The sequence below is a fragment of the Lontra canadensis genome, unplaced genomic scaffold, assembly GCF_010015895.1.
Source record: "Lontra canadensis isolate GAN:19392208 unplaced genomic scaffold, GSC_riverotter_1.0 scaffold75, whole genome shotgun sequence".
Taxonomy (NCBI): domain Eukaryota; kingdom Metazoa; phylum Chordata; class Mammalia; order Carnivora; family Mustelidae; genus Lontra; species Lontra canadensis.
In genome coordinates this window covers 8,922,707-8,946,607 of record NW_022631069.1, presented here as the reverse complement: position 1 = coordinate 8,946,607, position 23,901 = coordinate 8,922,707, and the positions used below count along the sequence as shown (strand labels likewise).

At 52.9% G+C, this 23,901-nt stretch overlaps 1 protein-coding gene across 1 annotated transcript; it reads left to right on the top strand.

Moving 5' to 3' along the window:
- The first annotated feature begins 9,019 nt into the window (after positions 1-9,019).
- Positions 9,020-20,302, top strand: LOC116881482 (chymosin-like). The gene is made up of 9 exons (XM_032881261.1): positions 9,020-9,081; positions 11,515-11,665; positions 12,540-12,657; positions 13,956-14,074; positions 16,156-16,355; positions 17,860-17,973; positions 18,673-18,817; positions 19,337-19,435; positions 20,165-20,302. Exons 1-9 carry the CDS (start codon positions 9,020-9,022, stop codon positions 20,300-20,302), a joined length of 1,146 nt encoding a protein of 381 aa, XP_032737152.1.
- The last annotated feature ends 3,599 nt before the right edge of the window (positions 20,303-23,901 follow it).

The window sequence follows — 23,901 nt, the reverse complement described above, 5'->3', positions numbered from 1 at the left end:
CTGACTCTGCCCACCACTTGCTAGCTGGATGACCTCAGGAAAGCAACTTCTCCAGCCTCAATCTCCTGGGTGAAGCAGCATTCCCACTAGGACTTAATTCACAGGGTTGCTGCGGGGACCGGGTGAGATGGAGCCAGCCTGGGCCTGGCACATAGTGAAGGCACGGGAAGTGTGAACTTGGCTACTATACCAGCCTGCGGATGGAGAGTGCTCTGTTCGCTGGGATGAACTTTTCTTCTGTTTGCACCAAGTGGGTGCTGCCCCCTTCAGTAGAAGATGGTGTCTGAACTTTAGTAGCAACATGGATGGGACTGGAAGAGATTATGCTGAGTGAAATAAGTCAAGCAGAGAGAGTCAATTATCATAAGGTTTCACTTATTTGTGGAACATAACAAATAGCATGGAGGACAAGGGGAGTTAGAGAGGAGAAGGGAGTTGGGGGAAATTGGAAGGGGAGGTGAACCATGAGAGACTATGGACTCTGAAAAACAATCTGAGGGTTTTGAAGGGGCGGGGGGTGGGAGGTTGGGAGAACCAGGTGGTGAGTATTAGAGAGGGCACGGATGGGCATGGAGCACTGGGTGTGGTGTAAAAACAATGAATACTGTTACGCTGAAAATAAAAAAAAAAATTAAAAAAATAAATTATAAAAAAAAAAAAAGAAGATGGTGTCTGCACTGATCAATCCCCAGAGGGCAAGTGTGGAAACTGGATGGAGAGTGGAAAGAAACAGCTGACCCCATGCCTGCCCCCATACCTGCCTCTGACCGATCATGAAATGGGCTGGTGGGGAGTGGGAGGGGTCGGGGAGTGAAGCCAGCCCTGCCCACGGCAAGGAAGCAGCCCAGAGCCCCACCTTGTCCATGCCCCTCCATCACCCTGCCTCCCACTTCATGACTGCTGGCTTTAAAAAACAATTTTAAACACCACCCCAAACAGACCCGCCCAGGACTTCGCTGTGCCCTGCGGCCGGCTTCATTCTGTAAACCACCCCATGGAGCCCGTCTGTTCGGTTCAAGGTGAAGATTTTAACTCAAGCTATTTATAATTACCGCGATGGAGCAGGTGTCAGTTTCAAAGCAGTCAGGCCAGATGTCGCCGTGGAAGTTGAGAGGGAGACAAGCATTATTATAAATTAATGTTGCTAGTGATTAACATTTGATATTTTTAACAAGCATTCACCTCAGAGGAAAGAAATCCTCTTTAATTAATGTGGCCGGATGGTGTGCGCCTTCCTATCTGGAGCAGGGGTTGCAGAAAATCTCTGGGTGTAGCTTCAGGCAAAGATCTGATGGAAGAAAATTAGCGAACCCTGAAAATAAGTGAAAGTGAACCCTACAAAGATTAGTTTGTCGTCCTGCCTCTGTAGGCTGAGACTGTCAGGTTTGGGCATCCTGCTCTTCCTTGTCTCTGTCCATCCTCTCTGTGCTTCCTGCTCCAGCTCGGGCTCGACTAGAAAAACCATCGGAGGGCTTTATTGGAAGCTGCGAGTCCCAGGCTTCTCTTTTTGTCAGAGCTCTGCTTATAAAACACGTGACTTCCTATCGGAGCCCACCGCTGAAGGGCTTGTCTGCACACTTGACTTATTTTGTCTGCATGGTATCAGAATAAAGGGTCACCTTTATTTGAAAGTCGGTACATTTCCCCCAGAGGCAGCATTTTCTGCATCTCTCGGAAAATGGAAAGTTCTGGCATCCCTGCATTGGGTTCGCACAGTGGCATGGATGAACTGGTGGTTGGGGTAGCCAGTCGCTGGCGGGAGTGTAGACATTCCCTGAACCCGCCACTCGTGGGGGCCTCTGCCACACCTGCCTCTGGGTTTGCCTGGGATCTTCAGATAATGTGTTGGGTTTACAGAGTGTTGGCCTGCATTGTACTGAACAATTTTTTTTTTTGGAAGAGAATGAAATTAATGGAAAATTTCTATTTTTTGAAGTTTACTTTAAAAATTAGGATCTGAAACACAATCATCAGAATCATGGAGGCTCCTATTATGTTATGTCCATTTCCCTCATTTGTAGAATATAGGTAATAATATACTCTGAATACTTTTGGTGATGGTTGGAGAAGAGCATAATAAAAGGAGCTGGTGATTTTTGAGTGCCTGCTGTCTACCAGGCCCTTTACAGGGCCTCATTGATCATCACAAAAACCCCATGAGGTGGAAGATGCTTGTGGTTGAGCATCATGAGGCTGGCCGAACCCCTAACAAAGGGCCAAGCTGGGGTGGCTGTCACACAATAGGGCACAGGGTCTGAAGGCCATGGAGTAGACATGGCCAAGCTCTCCAGTTCTGAAAATGCTGTGACTCAGGCCCGGGTCCTTCCTTTTCTAAAGTGATGCAGGTCCTTGGGGGAAGCATGCTAGGAAGGGGCAAGTTTTCCCGACGTTCAAAGAGAGGCCGTGACATGCGAAGTCATCCATCTCTCAGAGGGTGAGTTGCAAAGAGATGCATATTATATTTTCTATTTGGTTCACCAGAGGGCATTTCTTTTTGTTTATAAGTAAACTTTAATGGTTTCATGGTCAAATAGATGCAACAGAAGAGTTACCTCTTTAAGCCATTCTTCCCCCCCCCACCGCTGTGAAACAGGAAGTCTCCATTTCCCACTCCTTGCCAGCCCCTGTCGACCATCACTCTGCTTTGGGTCTCTTTGAATGTGATGACTCTGAGGACTCCATAGAATGGGAAATCATATAGGATTTGTGCTTTTGAGATGGGCCTCTTTCACTTGGTATAATGTTCTTTAAAAAAAAAAAATTTAATTATTTATTTTGGAGAGCGCACGCACGAGCTGGGGGAGGGGTGGAGGGAGCCAGAGAATCTCGGCAAACTCCCAGCTGAGCAACCAGGGAAGGGGGTGGTGCCAGGTCCCACGATCCTGAGAGCACGACCTGAGCCAAATTCAAGAGCTGGACACTCAACTGACTGAGCCACCCAGGAGCCCCTCACTTGGTATAATTCTTAAGGTTCATCCGAATCGTAGCATGTGTCAGAATCTCTTTCCTTTTTCTGGCTGAATGATATTCCATTGTGTGTGTATGCCACAGACTGTTCATCCAGCCGTCCAAGTGTGGGCGGAGGCTTGGGGTGCTTACGCCTTTTGGCTAGCGTAGAATGCTGCCATCAACGTGGGTGTATGAATATCTTTTTCGGGATTTCGCTTTCAGTGCTTCTGGGTATACATCCAGAAGGAGAACTGCTGGATCATGTGGTAATTTCGTTTAATTTTTTTGAGGAACTGCCACACTGCTTTCCATCATGGCTGCAAGCAGCAATGTACAATATTGTATGTATGTATATACAATATACATTGTATTGTATATTATATAGGTGTGCATGTATATACAATGTATATACAATATTCATTCTCAGCAACAATATACAACGGTTGCAATTTCTCCACATTGTTGCCAACATTTGTTATTTTCTGGATTTTTTGATAGCAGCCATCCTAATGAGTGTGAGCTGATAACTGCTCATGGTTTGAACCTCATTTCCCTAGCGATGAGCGACTTTGAGCATCTTCTCACGTGCTTGTTGGCCATTGGTACATCTTCTTGGAAGAAATGTCTGTGTAAGTCCTTTGCCCCTTTTGTAACTGAGTTATTTGTTTTTTTGTGTGTGTGTCTGTTGTTCAGTTGTAGGAATTCTTGACATATTCTGGCTAACCCCTTATCAGATATTTGATTTGCAAATATTTTCTCCCATCCCATGAGTTGCATTATCACTCTGCCGGGAGTGTCCTTTGATGCACAAGTCTTTAGTTTTGGTGTAGTCTAATATATCTATTTTCTTTATTTTGTTGCCTATGCTTTTGGCGTCCTATATAAGCAATCATAGTTGAATCCCATGTCATGAAGCTTTTGAAGCCGAAATTTTGGATCAGGTCCTCTTCTCCAACTGTTTAATGATTCCTTAAAACTGTATTTATAAAGCAAAACATTCATGATCTCAAGATGTGTGACACTGGTTCTGTTTCATTGTCCTGCAGGGATGCTAGTTCCCCAGGTCCACCTTTAGTGTCCCATTTGGGCACTGCCTTGCTTGGTCATGACGGGCGGTGGGGCGGGGGCTTGTGCAGGCTCCATTGGGAGAGGACTGATTTCTACCAGAGCACCTTCCCACGCCATTTTTCCTCCCCCTCATTCTACTTTCTTCCTCTTTTCATGCCCCCACCTGAAAAAGTGTCCGGAATGGGATTTAGGGCCAGCTGCATGCCCCCTTCCCCGAGGCCTCTGCTGAAGGTCTTTCCCTGGAGCAGGGCCCTGGCTGCTCTGATGTGGTTGGGTTTGTATCTTCCTCCTTCTGGAAGTGCTGGACACCAAGTGTCAGACTGATAAACACAAAATTTCTCTGGAGACATGTTTGAGCTATCTCAGTTTTTAAAATCCTTCTATTTAACAATAGTTCTTAATGCACAGAAGCAGTACAAAGAGTTCCTGCATACCTTCCCCAGACACCATAAATGTTGGCACCTCTCCACATTTGCTTTATTTTCTTTTCTCTCCCTGTCCATTTTCTGATCTATGAGAAATGCTGCTAGAACTTACAGACACGATATTCCTTTACTTCGGTATGTCCCCCAAATCAAGAACATTTTCTTGTAATTATTAAAATAAGAACCAGTACAAATATCAAAGCTGGGAAATTGACATCAATACAATATTATTACTTACAATTTTGGCCAAGTCCTCCTCCCCAACTATCTAGTGATTCCTTAAAACTGTGTTTATAAAGCAGAACGTAGTCTCAAGATGTGTGACACTGTGATCTAGAGACCGGATTTGGCCGAGGGCCCACAGTCCTGCATCCACGATGTGGGGACTGCCTTGACTCTTTCCCTCCTTCTTCCCATTCCTTTCAAGAAGCTGGATGGGCTTCTCCACTGCTGTTTCCCATAACTAATAATGTGATTTCCTGTGTGTAGGGCGGGATCCCCACCCTACCGGTCTCCCAAGAGGACCTGGAAATTTCATGATGCATTGGACTGAGGTTTCCAGGGCTCAGGGTGCTTACTGTTGAACAAATAGAAGTGCATTTTTGGAGGCTGGGAGCTATCCTCTCCCCAAAGTTCTGCTGACCATGGATGGCGGACAGGCCAGTATATCACTCAGAGATCACTGGGGTGCATGAAGGGAGAAGGGTGGTGTGCAGGTCAGACCTCTGATGCATTTTCCAGGTCTCTACCCTCCCCAGGTCTTTCACAGTTGAGCCTCTGTTGTTCCTGGGTCCTGCATTAAAGACCCCCAGGACCCCTTCACCTTCAACCTGAGACTCGTCAAGTGTGGACACAGTGTGGCCCTCTTTGCCGACATGCGGAACTTGGATGCTGTGAGCGTCACATGGTGTAGCTGAAAGGATGGGTGGTCAAGGATCAAACAGACCCAACTTTGCATCCAGACCCATTTGCCATTAGCTGAGTGACTCGGAAGATCCGTCAAGCTGTCCAAGCTCCTGCTTGCTCGTCTGTGGCATGGTATTTCAAAGGGCTGGTGCACGGTTACTAGGTAAGCACATGAGACATGTTATAGTTGTACAACTAGGCAATATTTAGAGATACTGATTTATGCTTTTTTTGTATTTTATTTTATTTATTTGTCAGAGAGAGAGAGCACAGACAGGCAGAGTGGCAGGCAGAGGCTGAGGGAGAAGCAGCTCCCTGCTGAGCAAGGAGCCAAATGTGGGACTTAATCCCAGGATGCTGGGATCATGACCCGAACTGAAGGCAGATGCTTAACCAACCGAGCCACCCAGGTGTCCCTGATTTATGCTTTAAAAAACAAAACAAAACAAAACAAAACACCCTCTCATTTTCTCCTTTCTCTTTTCCTCAGGAAAGGAAAAGACAATGCTGCCAGACGATTTCAGCAGGGCAGAAAGCAGAGGTGACGTGCAGGACTTCTGGCTGGGATGTTGTGGTCTGAAGCCTAAGCCCTCGGGGAACTCAGGGCTCCTCAGAGGGTGTAGAAAGAAGAGGTGGGGGGAGGGCAGGGACACAGGCATGTCCTAAGTGGCAGGGACCTGGAGTCTGCTTCCTGGTGGTGGCCCAGAGGGGTGGCAAGACCAGAGAGGAGGGAATATGTGGCCTGTCCCTGGGAGTATGACCAAGGCAGCTTCCAGAAGGCTGGGTTGGCCCGGGAGAGGCATGGAGGCAACAGGGGCCCAGACAAGGGTGAAAAAAAACTACTGAGCACTACCCTCCCCGCCGCAACCAAAAACTACTGAGCACTACCCTCCCCCCCGCAACCAAAATTTGGCATGTTGGAGAGTCAAGGGTGCCAAAGCTCATCTGTGGGGCACTGTGTAAAAATGGCTAAGATTAATTTGCGCCCAACCTGCAGGGACAATACAGAAATTCAGTTGATTTCTAGAACAGGAAAAGAACCAATGCTTTGTACATACCTGAGGTTCAGACCAGCTCCATGCGCTTGGGAATCCCACATTTCGAGTCTGGGAACTGACCTGGAACATTCAAGGTCACACAAGGACAGTCACTTATGACTCAGATTTGTAGAAGTCCTAACCCAGAGCAGCACTGGACTGTCCTTTCTTTGATCGTCCCATGAGCATGTCAGGGTCAGAAAAGGAAATTGAGATGCCAGTATGTAAAGGGACTTGCTCAAGGCCACATCCCATGGGGCAGACCCAGCATTGAAACCCAAGACAGTCACACGTGCACATTCCAGAAACCATGCTCCCTTGTCACCTGGCTCCTTGCCATGGAAGATGTTTGTTCCTTTGGATTTCCCCCCATAATGCTTGTCACAACAGGGTCACACATATGGGATCAGAGCTGCCCTCCCCCAGCTGCAACCTTCCCAGGCATGGAAAGGTGAGCACATAGAAGATGCTCGAGGAGTTGCATTGAAGCGGCTTTGCGGCTGCTTATGCCTGAGTGGAGATCATGGGCGCTGGGGGGGGGGGGGGGGAATGTGTCCAGGATAGGTCGTCCCCAGGCCCGGATTGTTCTTTAGCCACTTTTGTGGGCCATCCCCCAGGCACAAAGAATCTAGACCAAGGGAAGTCGTCCCCACCTGGTGCTGGGTAGCCGGTGATGAAATCTTATCATGGTTTTCCTAAAAGCTTTTTGCAGTTCTTGCCCTGCCCCTGTGGATAAGCAGTTCTGACGTTCTGTGCAGTTTGGGCAGCATTCCTGATAGGGCACACTTGAATGCTATTAGAATGATCTCAATCTCGTGAGTAAACACAGAACAACCAGTGCTAAAGGATCTTTAGTTTTTGGCTACGAGGCTCCCCTTCCAGTGGGAGGGATGGCCAAGCCTGGCTTACCAGGCTCACTGTCAGGAGTGTTTGCTGCTGGGTTAGGCTGGGTCCCCGGGGAAGCAAAGCAGAATGCTCCCACGTGGTAGTGTTGACCCCAGAGGGGCCCGGCCCCAGGTGCTGCATGCAGACAAGCCTGTCCCAAAGGGTACCCGGAGCTCAGCAGGGGTGAGCTAGAAGCAAAACCGCCCCAGATTTGAAATTGCAAACTCATGAGATTCCTATAGCCAGCTGGGCCCCGGGGGGCAGTATGGGGTGTCAGACCATCGCTCTGTGACAGTTCAAGGTCTTTTTCCTCAAGGGCAAGTCCATCAACCTCTCTGAGTCTCTGTCTCCTCACCTGCAGCTCGTCATAAAGACAGGGCCCTGCTGGGCCTCCAGAGCAAGACTGTTCATTCACTCATTTGCTTAACCAAACGTTTAGTGAGCGTCTACTATGTGGCGTGCTCTGTGCTGGCAAGAAAGACCATTCTGTTGCAGGGTTGCTGGGATGGGACACACAGGCCTTCTGAGGAGGGACGAGGCTGGCTGGGTAGGGCATTGCCATGGGAGGGAAACCCGTCTGGTGGTCTTCCTAGCTCCCGCCATAAAACTCTCAGTTCCCCTGTTGTTGGATCTCATCAAATACAGGAAACTTCTGGGTCTGTCCCTCTCTGTGTGCCCCTGTGTCCAGGGCCCACCGCACGCCTGCCTCTTTGGCTACCCAGCCTGCCCTCTCTGTTCCACTTCCTCGCTACCCAGATATCTGTCCCGCAGGGTGCTTGTGGCCGGCACCACTCTTGCCATCACACCTGTGGCCCCAAAGCCCCTGCCTGAATCCTGATTTGATCCTGACTTTCCAGTTTATGGCCTCCCCTCACCCTGGGATGTGGTTTTCTCTACCCCATCTGTGGCTGAGCCTTTGTTTCCCTTTCTGCCCTGTCTCTCTCTCGGGGGGCTGCCTACTTATCATGAAGCCTTGCATATATGCTTCTGAGAGGCTCAGACCAGGGGACTGACTCCTGGTCTCAACTGTTGCTGAAATCTAACCATGGCGCCCTAACTTCCTCCTTCCCCTCTGTGTATGGCACACGTCCGCCTTTCCTGTTCACTTCTACCAGGCCCCCTCCCCCGCAGTGCTCATGGGGAGCTGGCATCTACCCCTCACCTTCCCAACACCCATCTAACATGGAACCGGGGGGCATAGCCCAGACAGTGCAGGAGTCTTGAGCCTGCCGTCTTTCTTAGCCAGGGTGACAGGTTGAAGAAGCATTCTCTGCCGCAGGGGTAGACGGAGTGCTCCCTGGAAGGTGAGTCCGGGAGCACCAAGCTGGAGATGCCTGGACAGGACAGGCTGCGGGCTCCCTGTGAAGTCAGGCCCAAGGCGGAGAGGCAGTGAGAGCAGGAGAGGGGTCTGCTGCCAAGGTGGAACATGAGACGGGATTCTGGTGGTGGCCCCACCTGTGTTAGCTCAAGAAGTCCCATCTGGAAGGGGAAATCAGGTCACGGGGGCTGCTGTGACCCTTGCCAGACTAAAGATCAAGCATGTGTGTCCTTTGGCTTTGAAGTCCCGTGGGGGTGGAGTCTGGGGCCCTTATCGCAGTGGGTATTGTGTACTTAATGTGTTTGTGGAGCAGCCTGAAGTCAAGAGGTCATCTCTGCAGCCCAGGCTTGCAGCCAGAGAGGACCCAGGACCCTCTATAAAGGCTGTGGGAAGGAGGACTGGCTCCAGCAGTGGCCAGCCCGCAGTCCAGGATGAGGTGCCTCGTGGTGCTCCTTGCAGTCCTTGCCCTTTCCCAGGGCAGTGGGATCTCCAGGTGGGTATCAGGCCCCCAGGGAGGGGAAGGGGGTCACATGCACCTGCTCTGGGTGGGTGTCTCCTGGTCTTCCACCTCTCTCTGCAGCTGTGGGTTCCCAGGAGAGTCTTGCCTTTGTGTTTGGGACCTTTCCCTCAAAGTCTGCCCTGCCACTGCAAGGGTGATGAGAGCAGCAACGCAGGGTCAGGCGGGCAGCCTGGGAAATGAAGGGGGTGGCTTCTGGGGTCAAACTGCCTGTGATCTGATCCCTAGCTCCATCACTAACCTGACTCCCTGTGCCCTGTTTCCTCTTCCACTGTAAAATCAGGATAACAGAAAGCATCTATCTCTCTCGGGGTTGTCGTGAGGAGTGTATGAGTTGGTATTTGTCAAATGCTTTGAGCAGTGCCTAGCACATGATAAAAAAGCTATGTATGCATTTCTTAGACAAAATAAAGTTCTCTCTGTGGGCGAAATTCCCAAGTTCTCCTCCAAAACTAATAACTGATAATTTTTTATTTGATACTTTTTTTGGGAAATAATTAAAAAAGAAATAATCTCTCTACCCAACCTGGGGCTCGAACTCATGATGCCAAGATCAAGAGTCACCTGCTCTATGGACTGAGCCAGCCAGGTGCCCCATAACTAATATTTCTTGAGCTGCTTTTTGCTGGGTGCACTATGCTTCCTGGATTTGGTAGATATTATTATTTGTATGTTACAGATGAGGTAGCTGTTGTTTGAAGAGGGTCCTTGAGCTACCCAAGGACACATGGTTCATAGTGGAGGAGCTAGGACTTGGTCCCAAGTGGACTTACATTTTTGCCACAAAATCACCCTATCTCCAGTTCCTAGCCTGGAGCTCCATCAAGCCATGAGCCTGGGGAGACCTGAATCCACCCCTGGGAAGCTGGATCCCTGAAAAGGGGCAGGGGACCTTTGACAAGTCAGAGCTCCTTGTGTCTTGAAAGGGAAGTTTTTTCTAACCAGGCTTCGGGTGGTTTCAGTGCAGGAACTGGACAGCACTGGAAGTGGAGGTTTCCATGGTGGTTGGAACCTCCCCGTTCTTGGCGTGGGGCAGTGGGCTGCCGGCGTCCCTCTGAGGGAGGTTCTCTGGGGCTTCATGCTAGACACAGCAGCTCAGTAGAGAGGCAGCTGCCCCTGTGGGAGTCACCAGGCCTTCCACGAATGGATCCTGAGCTGAGTGGGAACAGGAGCTCAGCAAGCAGAACTCTTTGGGGACCAGGACATGGGGACACAGGAAATGGCAACTGTAGGATTGGGCCCAGGAGCCTCTTTCCTTTTGGGCTTATGTCCTTTTTTATCATCAGAGACAAAAGCTGAGAAATGTCTTAGGGCCTTTTATTTCTGTTGGGTCCTGGCTGAAGTCACACTTGAGGGCTGGGGAAGGAGGCACCAGAAAGAGAGACCATAAGTCCCGTACAGGGCTGTTCCATCTGGGATCTGTTTGGATTGTGAACAACATGAGAAAACCCATTTTCTCTGAGAGTCTTAGATCTCCTGCCATTTTCTTACTCTCCAAGCCCTTTTACAGCTGTGGTCTCCACTTGTCCTCTTTTCCTTAAATCAGCTCCGAAGAGGAGGACCACATAGCCCTTAGAACTGGAGGGACACCAGGGTCATCAGCCTGCATTACTTCAACCTATAGGAGGGGAAACTAGGAGCCAGAGAAGTGAAAGCCAGAAGTTGGTCAGAGGCGGGGCTGGAAAATGGCTGGAAAGGAAGGAGGTCACCTGTTTTGCAGAGACGGAGGTGAAGCTCAGAGGACCTTGGGGGGCTACCGAAGGTGCCACAGACTGCAAAGCAGGGTCTAGAACCCTTCCACTGTTCTCCCTCTCAATTCTCTTCTACGATTTGCTTCCATCATCCAACACCTAAACTCTATAAGAAGGTCCTCTATCCTGAGGACCACACTCTGTGCTGAAACCCTCTGAAGAATTTCTACACACATTAGGTTACCCAAAGCGCCAATCACAGGGGTCGCAAAGGAGGAAGCATTTTCAGAGTGTGGGGGACATCGTTTCCTCTCCAGAGAGCGTGCTTCCAGATGGCAGAGACTGTACCCGTGGGCCCCACGCAATGTCTGGCCCATAGTAGGGAAGCAGCGAGAATTTGGAGACTGAATGAATGACATTATGTCTCTCAAACCTTGGAGTTGGGGAACTCATGAGCAGGCTATAAAATCCATCCACCGAGTCTCCATCAGCATTGAGAAAAGAGGAAGGACTAGGGAACACCAGAGTGTATTACGTTTGGTAAGGGTAGGCACGGAATTGTGAACTGATGTAAAATTTAATTTTTCCTTTGAGTTACGATTAAAAAAAAATGTGGGAAAGTAGCTTACAGAACCTAGAGCCTCTGGGCACTTCTCTGAGGCCGGTTAGCCCTGAGGAGAAGCCCACTGGCATCACTAATTCTTCCCTGTCTCCTCAGGGTCCCTCTATACAAAGGCAAGTCGCTGAGAAAGGCCCTGAAGGAGAATGGGCTCCTGGAGGACTTTCTGAAGAAGCACCCATATTCCATCAGCAAGAAGTACTCCAGCCTAGCAAAGGTGGCCAGCGAGCCCTTGACCAACTACCTGGACGTGAGTGGCTCTCCCCTCCCCTTCCAATAATGGTTCTCGCACAGAGTGTGCTGGACGCCTTCTCCTGGCCCCCTCCTCTTTCCCCTTCTAGAAATCAGGAAGTCCTGTGGGCTGCGGAGGCCGTCCCCCTGCCTCTCAGTCAGCTCCACACAGGGCCAGCAGCCCGGGCAAAGGCGAGGCTCTGAAGGTCACTGCCGGAAGGGTCTGAGCTCAGGCGACCTGCAGACATCCCTCGGGGGCACATGATCTGCTCCCAGGTGTACCCCCATGCCTGTCTTTCCCAGCCCCGGTGACCCATGTCTTAGTCCAGGCTCAGCAGGGATGGGGTTCTGGTGCCCATCTGCAGCCGCCCAGGACATGACAGGAACGCCCCTTGCGTGCTCTTCCTTCCTGGAGTCTGTCTCCCCCTCATCTGTCACTCTTGGCAGTAAACAGCCAGCCTTTTCTCTCCTGTGAGCTTGTTGCCTTATCTAGGTCATGCTCAGCCCTGTCCCGACCCTAAGTTCTGACACCTGGGGAGGCTGGCAAAGAGGAGTGTCAGGGACAGTTTGGGTCGGGACCCGGGGTCTGTACTTCCCGGTGTCCCTTCTCTATGTCCCTGCTCCTGGCAGGCGGGGCCCAGTCTTCCTACCAGGGAGGGGTGATGTTCTGATCTAACGTCTGCTTCTGGGGCTGATTCCCACAGGAGTTGTAGGGCTTATAGGAGGGACAGGCCAGCGCAGCTGGCGGAGAGGAGCCCAGTGTGGCGGTTGGAGATGAAGAACCCTCCCCAGTAACCCTCACTCCCCTCTCTTCCCTTGTACTTCATGCCAAGCATTGACCCGTATCCCTATGCTCTACTCCCCGCCCCTAACCCTGTGCTGTCTGTCCCCAGTGTCAGTATTTTGGGAAGATCTACATCGGGACCCCACCCCAGGAATTCACTGTGGTGTTTGACACTGGCTCCTCTGACCTCTGGGTGCCTTCTGTCTACTGCAAGAGTTATGCCTGCCGTGAGTGACCTCCCTTTCCAACCCCGCCCTCCAGGCTCTGACCCCAGGGCTGCTCTGCCTGCCCTGCGTAGTGAAAGGAGAAGGCTGGCCTCCTTTGGAGCCTACTCTGGAAGTCTGTGAATTTCAGTGACATCCACAGATGATTACGGGGGCCTGGCCACTTTGGACAAAAGATGTTAAACGCCCCAGGCAGAGATGGGGTCAGGCTTCATGTTTTAAATGCCAGAAATCAAGGTCAGGTGTTGGTCCTGTGGATTCTGGCTGCATCGGAGGCTACATTGGGGGATTTTGGACGAGAGGTTGGGTCAGCCTGGAAACAAGGAGCGGGCTTGCTTGGATTCTGGCCACTGCTCTTGAGTTGCAGGGTGCTGGGGGAGAACGTGCATGCAGGAGAGCTCGCTTGGACATTCCCAGCCTCCCAGTTGTGCCCCATATCCTTGCTCAGCCCCTCCAACTGCCCGCAGATTGAGAAGATGTGCAAATCACGGGTCAAATGTATAAAGCACCAGCTGGAAATTAGGGGAACTTAAGCTCTTTATTTTTTTAATAAATTTTATTTATTTGAAAGAGAACAGAGAGCACAAGCTGGGGGAGCAGCAGGCAGAGGGAGAAGCAGGCTCCCCACTGAGCAGAGAGCCCGATGCGGGGCTTGATCCCAGGACCCTGGGACCATGACCCGCGCCAAAGGCAGACGCTTAACTGACTGAACCACCCAGGTGCCCAGTATTTACTTACTTACTTAGCCTCTGTCAGGAGCCAAGGCACGCTGCTGACCCTCCTTGGGTCTTTGGTTCTCCTTCCTATCAAATGGGTCTGGGATATGCCAGGAGGTTCTGGGAGAATGAAGTCACCGGGCCTATCATTAGTGATGAATAAACGTTTACTACGTGGTACAAACTGATTTCTCCAACAATCCTGGGAAACTGGTGCTCTTGTTACCCCCTTTACCAGAGAAGGAAGCAAAGTTCAGAGCACAAAAGAGTCTTGCCTAAGGTTACAAAGCTGGAGAAAGTAACAAGTCTATGGAAACCCCAGGAATGGCTTTTTTCTTTCTTGTTTGGTTTGGAAGATACACAGGTCGCTCTGGGGTTCCGAGAGGTGGGTAGAGCAGCAAAGGATAATTTTTCTTATTAAACCCTGGGGGATCAAGAGAGGGGGTCTGCTTATTTTCTGCAGTGAGAATGATTGGTATGTAGACCACATTTCTTACAAGGCCTAGTGAGGATCTCAGCCCTGGCTGTTACTGTCAAGGGCAAGAAGATTCTACAGGCCTCACTAACCCTGGGTCTGTGTTTCAGAAAGCCACCACCGCTTCGACCCGGCCAAGTCCTCCACCTTCCAGAACCTGAACGAGCCTCTGTCTATCCAATACGGCACCGGCAGCATGCAAGGCTTCCTGGGCCTTGATACCGTCACTGTGAGTGGGGCTTGGGGCCAGTCGGGGCTCACTTTTCTTTCCCCGGTGCCTGCTCTGCCTCCCATCCACCCAGGCCCTGGCAGGCTGCACCTCCAGCGGGGGTGGAGAGGCCCTTTGCGTCCTGTCCATGCACCCCACCCCACCCCGACCCCTGGTGGGGGGCTTGGTGGGTAGGAATTCTGAGAGCGGTCTTAACTGGCTGGGACTGTGGCTCATCCCTCCCTCCTCTCCTTCCCAGGCCAGCCCCTGGAGTTCCCCCTGAGAGGCTTCTCCGTGCCCCGTTTCCACCTTCCCCATCCTCTTTCATCTGTCCTTGCCATAGTTGGTTCCGAACCCTGAGCCTGTGCCAGCTCCCCAGTGTCGCCTGTGGGTCTCACTGTAAACTGAGTTCTTAGGAGGGAACTATTATCCCCATCATGCAGACGAGGAAACTGAAGCTCCCAGGAGCTGGTGACTTGCCTGAAGTCGCACAGCTGGTGGCTGGGAGCTGAGTGTCAGAGCTGAACTTAGTACATAGTACTAAGTACTACGTAAATAGTACTAAGTATTCTGTAAGTAGTACATAGTACTAATTAGTACATAGAAGGGCTCAGAACTAGGTTCCTGCTTTCCTTCCTCACCCACTATCTAAGGTTCAAAGTCAAGCAGCATCCCCTGGGGCTTATTACCTCCATCTTCCTTGAGCTCTTCCTGGGCCTGGCTGAAGGCTCTTTTGCTTTAAGCCCAAAGGGACCCATTTCTTCTCTGCTGACGGCCCTCTCCTCAGGCTTGTCCATTGGCAGGGCAAGTGCCCACCCAGCTCAGGCCTCCCCAGGGGTCGTTGCCAGACAGTGGAGGCCCCAGAGCTGCTGGCTGAGGTGGCCCCAGCAGACAGGGCCCCAGGGAAGGGGAATCTTCTGCCCATGTCCTACTTCTTCTGAGGCCTGGAGCCGCTGGTTTTCTTTTCTGCTGTTCTCGGTTCAGGGGGAAATCCCACGTCTTCATGGAGGGGCTGGCCCAAGCCTGCTGGCCTCAGCCGTGGGGCATCAGATGGCCTTCATTTGCCCCCCTGGGACGGGGGTAGGAGAGAAAACCATGGGGGTCAGGCCCCATGGAAATGAGGACAAGTTGGGGTATTGGAGGAGGAGAAAGAAAACAGGCTTGGGCAGAGAAGTGCGGGTCAAGGGCTCAGAGGTATGAGATCAGGTGTGAAAAGCAGGGTGAGCACGAAGGGACTCTCAGACAAAGGCCAACTCCCGAGTGCCATTGGGGGGTCTCTGGAGGGTCCTCACAAGGGGTGACATGACTGGACGTCCGTTTTCAAAGCTCACTTGGGCTGCGTGTGTGGCGGGTGGTTTGGCTATAAAGGGACAGAGTGGAAGCTGGAGGCCCTGTGAGCTCAGAATGGGTGGGTGGGCTCAGCAGCCTTCCAGGGAAGTGGGCAGATTAACAGGAGAGCTGGAGGGAGAGATACCCTAGCACAGCACCATTAATGTCCAAAGGCCAATCATTTCCTAAATGCTCAATACAGGTTCTGCGTTTGTATTATATGGGCCTAAGCATTGCCTTGAGATGCAGATGTTATTATTCCATTTAACAGATGAGGGGAGGGAGGCTCGGGGAGGGGCTTGTACAAGGTCACACCGTCAGCATGCAACAGAGCAAGGGTGCACAGCTAGGTCCATTGGATGCTAAGGGGGTGCATGTTCTCTCTGCCCTTCGTGCTGTCTCCAGCTGTTCCCTGGCACCCCAGGTGTCACTGATGTAGGGCTGTAGGTTGGCACAGGGCCTTGGAGCATCCCTCACCCCATCCCCTTCTGCGGGCTCACCCCCCAACTTCTGCACGTGAGCACTGCTGTCTGCACCCTTCACCATGTCCTCTCTTCCTCCGTCCCTGGCCTTGTTAGGGTCGTTCCTTCACGACCACGGTGCAGAGCTGGGAAACGAGGGTTTTTCCTCTCTTAAGCTCACATGACTGCATTGCCCGTAGGAGGGAAGGTGAGCCCCCTTGCTCCAAGGCTGATCCCGATACAGGCCTGCCCTGGAATCTTCCTGCCTCTGGCCAAAGGCCCCTGGTGGAGGTCTCTCGGCTTCTCTTGCAGGTCTCCAATATCGTGGACCCCCAGCAGACCGTGGGCCTGAGCACCAAGGAGCCTGGCAACGTCTTTACCTATTCCGAGTTCGACGGGATCCTGGGGCTGGCCTACCCCACTCTGGCCTCTGAGTACTCGGTGCCCGTGTTCGACAACATGATGCAGAAGCACCTGGTGGCCCGAGACCTGTTCTCTGTGTATTTGTCCAGGTAGGAGCTGCCCCCAGCCAGGGCCAGACTCCCAGGGCCTGGCAAGGTCTCTTGGCCGAGGAGTGGCTATCCATTTGGGACACTGCAATTCAAGAATGGTGGCTAGAATCCAAGCAAACCCTCTCCTTGTTTCCAGGCTGACCCAACCCCCTTTGGACCCAACCAAAAGCCTCCAATGTAGCCTCCGATGCAGCCAGAATCCACAGGACCAACACTTGACCTTGGTTTCTGGCATTTAAAACATGAAGCCTGACCCCATCTCTGCCTGGGGCGTTTAACATCTTTTGTCCAAAGTGGCCAGGCCTCCGTAATCATCTGTGGATGTCACTGAAATTCACAGACTTCCAGAGTAGGCTCCAAAGGAGGCCAGCCTTCTCCTTTTTCTATCCAGGAAACTGAGGTGTGGGAGGGACGGTCATACTGGGAACTGGTGGCTGAGTCACATCTGGAGCCCAGGGCTCCTGACTTCCAGTCTGGTGCTCCCTGCTCTGTCTTCCTGCAGCTCAGCTGGACAGAAGGGTGGGTGGCGGAATGGGGAGAAGAGCGCCACACTCAGGAGAAGGAAGGTATTGGACAACCGAGGTCAAGGGCACCCAGGCGAGGGGTACATTGGTGCATTCATTTGCTCAACCAATATTTATAGGCTGCTACTATGTGCAAGTGCTCTGGCAGAAGAAGGGGATACATTAGCAAAACAGACAAACTGGGAGTTAACTTTCTAGCGGGGGAGCAGACAACACACAATTACACAATTTTGCTTACAGTTGTGAGAAGGGCGCTCACTGCAGGCAGATCTGGGTGCCGGGAAAGCTTAGCGATGAGGGAAGCCCTGTCTGGTGGAGGTGTGTGTGCAGGGCAGTCAGGGGAAGCTTCTCTGAGGCACACGTGGGAGCTCCCCAGGTGAGACAGAAGATAGCACTCTGCAGGCAGTGGCGACAGCACGTGCTAAGGCCCGGGGGCAAGACAGAGCTTGCTGCGGGGTCTTGAAACTAAAAGCAGCTGGTTGGGAGCAGGTGACACTCGTGTGCCTGTGCTTCCTGGCTTCAAGGAAAGCCCCAGAAGGAAGAGAGGGGTAGGGGGTGGCAATTTTAATCCAAAGTCTGTAGGACTTGGTTGAAGACCCTTTCCCCTATTGTAGCTGAAGGGTGGGGACGGGGGCTGGGCACAGGACGACAGTTACGGGTTGCCCCAGCCAAGCCTAGTGGTCATATGAACTCCGTGGTTAGTTCCCACCTCCCCTGCACTCTGCAAGCTGCAGATGCTGCCTCAGTCTGGGGGCGGAGGAGCTCAGAGAGTGGATGCTCTTATCAGGGAAAAGCCCCAAAGATCAGGGAGGTGGGAGAGCTCACTTAGAGCTTGCAGGGAGGAAGTGGGGGTCAAGGGCAGGGAGGATGGTGGGACTGGTCTCAGCTGCCTCTGCCTCCCTCCTACCATGTGGGGCTGCGGCTCCTCCTCTCCAAGCCAGGGTGTCCGAGGGCCACCATATGCCTTTCCCTGGTTTCAGGAATGGCCAGGGGAGCATGCTCACGCTGGGAGCCATTGACCCATCCTACTACACAGGCTCCCTGCACTGGGTGCCCGTGACTGTGCAGGAGTACTGGCAGTTCACCGTGGACAGGTGAGTGAGTAGCTGCCCTAGCTCCAGGGGAGGGGGACGCCAGGGCCTGGGGATCAGCTTGCAAGGCTCCGAGAAGGACCGCAGCCCAGGCGCTTGTAAGCCAGGCCCATCAGATTCTGAGTTGGACCCTTGCAAGGCCAGTGAGCTCAGTCAGCGAGAACGCTGACATTCCCCATGGCTTTATTAGTAAGAGTAAGAGTGCTACACTTTCTGAGCCCTTACTACCTGTAGACATTGGGCTGAGTGACAACAGGATGGTCTTGTTCACGCCTTGCTGAAACCCTAGGAGGTGGGGGCCACACTAGTATCCTCATGTTATAATTCACTAATGTGAACCTCATGACGGTCCATCGGTGAGGTCAGGGAAGGGGTTGTTAATGTACCCATTTTGTGGATGAGAAGCCTAAGGTCAGGAAGGATGATAATTTGCACAAGGCCTGCAGCAAGTGAATGGCGGGGAAAAAGCTTGACACTGGCGCTTTAGGCATCCAGTGCTGGACTTATTCCACCCATAGTGCATGTGACTTCCATGGTTTTGAAAAAAGATTGATTTGTGTATTTGAGGGTTGGGGAGTGGCCGAGTGTCTGAAGCGTGGGCTTCCCCCTTCCTGAGGATCCTGGCAGGGGAGGATGGGAGGGGCCAGGGACAGGGGCTAGATGCTGGACTCACCATGAGGCTGTCCTCTCTGCACTCTGCAGGGTTACTGTCAATGGCGTGGTGGTGGCCTGTGATGGTGGCTGTCAGGCCATCCTGGACACAGGTACCTCCATGCTGGTTGGGCCCAGCAGTGACATTCTCAACATCCAGACAGCCATCGGAGCGACACAGGACCAGTACGGTGTGGTAAGGCCAGGCCCATTTCCCCAGAGGGGCTGGGGTGTCTCAGGAGGCCTTCCCCGTGGGCTTCCAGCCTGGCCCACTGTGGCTGTCGGGACTCTCCCATCTCACCAGAGGCCGACGTCTGGCCTCCTGTCTTCCAGGAGGATCGTGCATCCCTGACTCACTGAGCTCTGCTCTACCCCATTTTTCCTCACCCACACATGGGTCTCCTTGCTTCCCTGACTGCTAAGTGCTCCTGGGGTCCTGGAGGGGGCACTGGCTGAGCCTGGAGGGGAAACACGGAGGCCAATCCCCCTTTGTCTCAAGCTGGGGCTGTTCCTGCCTTGGCTGACAGGAGGTCCCACTCCTGTCAGGAGGCCCTGAGGGCCTCCCTAGAGTCCTCTGAGTGGGGAGGATTTGGTGGGGAGGCCCCTCCGCACCAATTCCAGTGCAGAGGAAGGGGTCCTGCCTTGGCCTTTCTCTGCCTCATCGAGCCTGATCAGATCTATTGCCCATCTGAGATGACTTTCCTCTGGCCTTCAGTTTGACATCAACTGCGGGAGCCTGAACAGCATGCCTGATGTGGTCTTTGAGATCCACGGCCAAAAGTACCCTCTGCCCCCCTCCGCCTACACCAACACGGTAGGACCTCTTGGGAGAGGAAGCCTGGGTTCACCTAGCCCCCCAGCTCTCCTGGCAAGTCAGTTGGAAAGTGGTGTGCAGGAGGGGCAGTTAGACAAACTGGCCTTTCTGGGTGGGGCCCTGCTGTTCTCGGGCCTCCCCTATGGCCGCTGGAGACTCATGATGGGAGAAATGGGTCAGACAGAAAGGACAGAGCCCGGGCAGCCTGTGGGAGGGTTGGGTAGGCTGGACCACAGCCCCTGGGGAACCTCCATGCACTGGTCTTGCTTCTAAGCCCAGGGGCCTGGAGCTTTCTCTAGGACTTTCGTAGGTAGCCTGGGCTTTGTGGGGACCCAGCCCTTATCCCCCCCGACCCACTGGCCTCAGCTTTGACCTAGCCCTGAGCACACACAACTGGCAAGGCCTTGGGTCCCCAGGCCTGGGCTGGCTGGTCAGCAGGGCAGTAGATGCTGAATGAAGGGGGGTGACAGAAAGGACAAGTGAGGGGGACTGGGGTAAGGGGACCCCACTGAGTGAGCTTGCATGAAGTTGCTTGATTTTCTGAATATCAATTTCTTCATCTATTGAGTGGGATGAATCTGATACTCGTCTGCCTCCCTCAGAAGGTGATTTCAAGGATGAGAGGAAGTGCTAGCTGGGAGAGGGACTACGGGGGGTGGGAGGCTGGGCCACCCACAGACATGGTGACCCGGCTTGGGCCCAGTTTCATCTCAGCCTTGCCTCCCCCAGGACATGGGCTTCTGCTCTAGCGGCTTCCAAGGTGAAAGTGATTCCCAGCTGTGGATCCTGGGGGATGTCTTCATCCGCGAGTACTACAGCGTCTTTGACAGGGTCAACAACCGCCTGGGGCTGGCCAAGGCCATCTGATGGCACCGCTGAGCACGGACCAGGGATTCGTGCCCCAAACACGCATGCACACGCCCACACACACACGCACCTGCACACATACAGATCAGGTTTTCAGGTGCATGTTTCAATAAATACCATATCTCTGCAAAGCATGGCTTCTGTTGGGCCAAAGCCCTACGCCGCTATGGGGGTGGGGACGTGGCATCACGTGATGTCCGGCAGCACTGGGGCTACATGGGTAGGAGAGGGTTGGGGACACTGTTGTTGGGCGGAGACTTTCACAAAGGATTTGGCCACTTCAAGCTTAGGTCAGGTAAAAGCAAGACGTGTTTTGCCTTTGAGTTCTTCCACTCTCGATCTTTCTGGGGAAACGGTGCAGTAGGAGGGAACTTTGCAGGAGGAGGCATGGTACCTGGAGAGGGTACCTGGAGAAGGATTAAGGGCTTGGCGTAGGGGCCTGGATAGAGAACATTGGCCCAAGGAGAGAAAAGCTCTAAGTCTGTTAAGAAAAGGGCTTCAGGGCATTTGGAGAACACAGTACACGGTGGAATAGGCAGAAGGTAGCTGGGAAGGTCTAAGGGTCCTGAGATTGTCATTAACCTTGAGAATGAGCCACGGTTGAGAGCCCATCCTTAGTCTTATGCTCTCTGAACCCGACTCACCTGCTCACGGAGACTGGCTCCATCACTGGGACAGACCTGCCTGTAAGGGCTCTGGGAAGCTGAGAGTCAAAGCCAACACCAGTGCTCCGTGATGACTCCGAGGTCTCAGAGAGGACCCCTAGCGCTCAATGAAGACCCTCTAGTGCTCGGCCAGGACCCCAAGTTCTCAGAGAGGACCCTAGTGTTCAGTGAAGACTTCCTAGTGCTCAGTGAGGACCCCCTAGTCCACAGCTGTCAGAGGACAGACCACTCCTGCTCCCAGGTTCCAGCAGCTCCTTTCAGGAGGGGAGAGGCCACATAGGAAATGCAGACCAGAGGGTTATAACAGAGGGATCCAGGTGAATTTAAGGGGCTTTCCCAGTTATGCTACCTTGAAACCCCATGGGGATCAGGCAGACAAGCTTCTTGGGGGGGTTTGAGCCCCCTTTTAGGCTCCCTGGACAGTGCTCAGCTGAGCTGCACACATTTGCTCCCTTGACCCGCCTTCCTTTTTCTTTGTGCCCCTTCTCTTGGCAGTCTCTGACAGGCTTCTGTTTTCTAAATCACAGCCAGTCTGGCGCCCAATTTTGTGACTGGGCTCCAAGTCACACCTTTAGAGTGGCTGAACTCTGAGATGGCTTGGAAAGGGGGCTGGGGCCAGGTTCGCATCTGGTCTACGCCCCACCTTATCCTGACCACACTTGCCCTGCAAACAGCTGGGGAGCGAGGGCGTCATGCAGGCAGCTGTCTCAGAGATTGAGAGCAAAGCTAAGGATCCAGATCCGTGGCACTTAACAAAGGAGACTGTCCTTTAGGAAGAGGGATGGGGGAGGGGCTTCCAGTGGGAGCGGCTGCTGGGGTCCTGTTAATAGTCTGGCCTGGGGGCCGGGGTGGGGGGGAATCTCCTGGGGTCTTTCTCAGCTGTATGCAAAGACAGACAAGATGAGGGACACACGGCAGTGGAGATGCTGTCCTCAGCACCCACCTGGGTCTGTGGCTGGGCACCCAGTGGCCTCTGGCCAGGAAGGAGCGGGGGTTGGGCTGTGGGGGTGGTGGGAGGATGTGGGGGAGGAAGAGCTCAGGCTGTAGTCCCAGGTGACCTGAGGAGCTGCGGGTGGGTTGGGGCAGAGACTACAGGAGAATGTTCCAGGACTTTAAGAATAGAGGGTGGGCCTTGGTGCCTGGGTCTTACAGGATTGGGGAGGACAGCATGTGCCAAGGAGTAAGTTCTGGCTTTGGACAACTTCTCTAAGCCTCACTTCTCTTATCCAAGACCAATACTGCCTGTTTGCCAAGAATGAGACAGAACTGGGCCACTCTCATTATTTTTAGGCTTCTTGTAGATTAAAAAAAAAAATGCCAAACAAGCTCACAAAAATTGTGTCATATTTCAATGGTCTACACTTAGTAAATTGCATTTTAAACATCCAAACTTCCAGAAAGCCCATACAGGATGACTTTCATAAATGGGAAGCTAGGACCGAATGGTCCCCCACTGCAGCACCCCCGGCCCACCTGACCCCAGTTGTAGTCCCTGTCCTGAGCAAGTAGTGAGACGGCCCCTCCTGGGATTTCTCCTAGCTTCAGAGGATGCCCTGTCTGCCATGTTCTCCATACCCAGATCCCTTTGTCCAGCTTCTGTTTGCCCTTTGAACTTCAGCTGGTGCAAATCTCTCCAGGATGCTTCTGACCAGGCTGGGTTTGGGGCTCCCCAAGACCTCTCTGCCCAGCGCTCCCCTTAGCATAGTGCAGAGCGTTCTAACATTTGTTTCCTGTCTTTCTCCCTCACTGACTGTGGGCTCCCTGAGGACACACACTGCAGCTCTCATTTTGATATCCTGAGCCCCTAATTCACAGAATGCCTTCTTCGAGTATGACTGAATGAATGAGTGAATGAACCAATGATTTGATCAGTGAGGTCTTCAAGAGGGGAGCTGCTTGCAACTGGTTTCCCCCTTCCTCTTTGATCATTCCAACCATGCACCCATCCGCCACATTCAGGCCCCCTCTGCATCTTCTCCCTCCTGGTTGGAAGCCCAGAACACTCCCCATTCTTTGCTGTTCCTGGGGAAAAACTCAGCGGGTGTGGGAGGACAATGATAGGGAGAGAAGGTGGGGGTGGGGAGCAGGCTCCAGGGATTTAAGGTTCTGGGGGAGGGCACGCAGGGCTCTGCACCAGGCTGGGTTCACTGTGGCGGGGCGGGGGCGGGGTAGTGGTGGTGGTGGTGGTCTGCCAGGTGAGGACGCAGACTTGGAAGGGCTGTCAGCACATCTGCCATTTGCTTGTAAAGAGGGGCAAGCTGGAGGCCAGTGGGGAGACGTGATGCTGGGCACAGGTTCCTGCAGGGCCGGGCGGCTCACTCCTGCTCTCCCACCTGCACTATCTGCCTGTGAGAACTGGGGCAGGGAGCACGTGGTTGAAGAAGCCTCTGTGGCTGCTCCTGGCCCTACCTGACCGTGACCATGACCATGACCATGACCTTGACCATGACTGGCCCCTAGGCCTTTGTACCTGCTGCTCCTTTCGGTAGTTGTTCTTTCCACTCTCCCTGACCTGTGAATTGCTCCTCATCCTTCAAGATCAGCTCAAGTGTCCCCTGAGGTGACACCCCACTCCACCAGACTTCTCTTCTGGCTTCTCAATTGCTCAGTAGGGATCTTTACAACCCACTTCTCCTGTTGTTTTTATTCACTTACACATGGGGGCTCTGCCAGAGTCTCTGATGAACAGGCATCTCACATCTCTGACTCCTCAGCACCCTGGGGGATTCCTGGCATGCCGTGGAGGCTGAGCAGACACCCAAGGGTGGCTTGTGCTTTGTTACATGAGCGGGCAAATCTATGGCTGGGTAGCAGGAATCATGAGTGCTGAGAAACACAAGTTCACAAAGACACGAGCATGCGCATGTGCACACACACACACAGGCACGCATGCCAGCCCTGCACCCCTCCTTGCCCCTGTACTCACGCAGGCAG

What these genes read in the sequence shown, in the direction of transcription:
- LOC116881482 (XM_032881261.1), top strand. Translation starts at nt 9,020, where the DNA reads ATGAGGTGCCTCGTGGTGCTCCTTGCAGTCCTTGCCCTTTCCCAGGGC. An exon ending in TGGGCCTTGATACCGTCACT is followed by an intron (nt 14,075 to 16,155) that starts GTGAGTGGGGCT and finishes CTTCTCTTGCAG; the next exon opens with GTCTCCAATATCGTGGACCC. An exon ending in CACAGGACCAGTACGGTGTG is followed by an intron (nt 18,818 to 19,336) that starts GTAAGGCCAGGC and finishes TCTGGCCTTCAG; the next exon opens with TTTGACATCAACTGCGGGAG.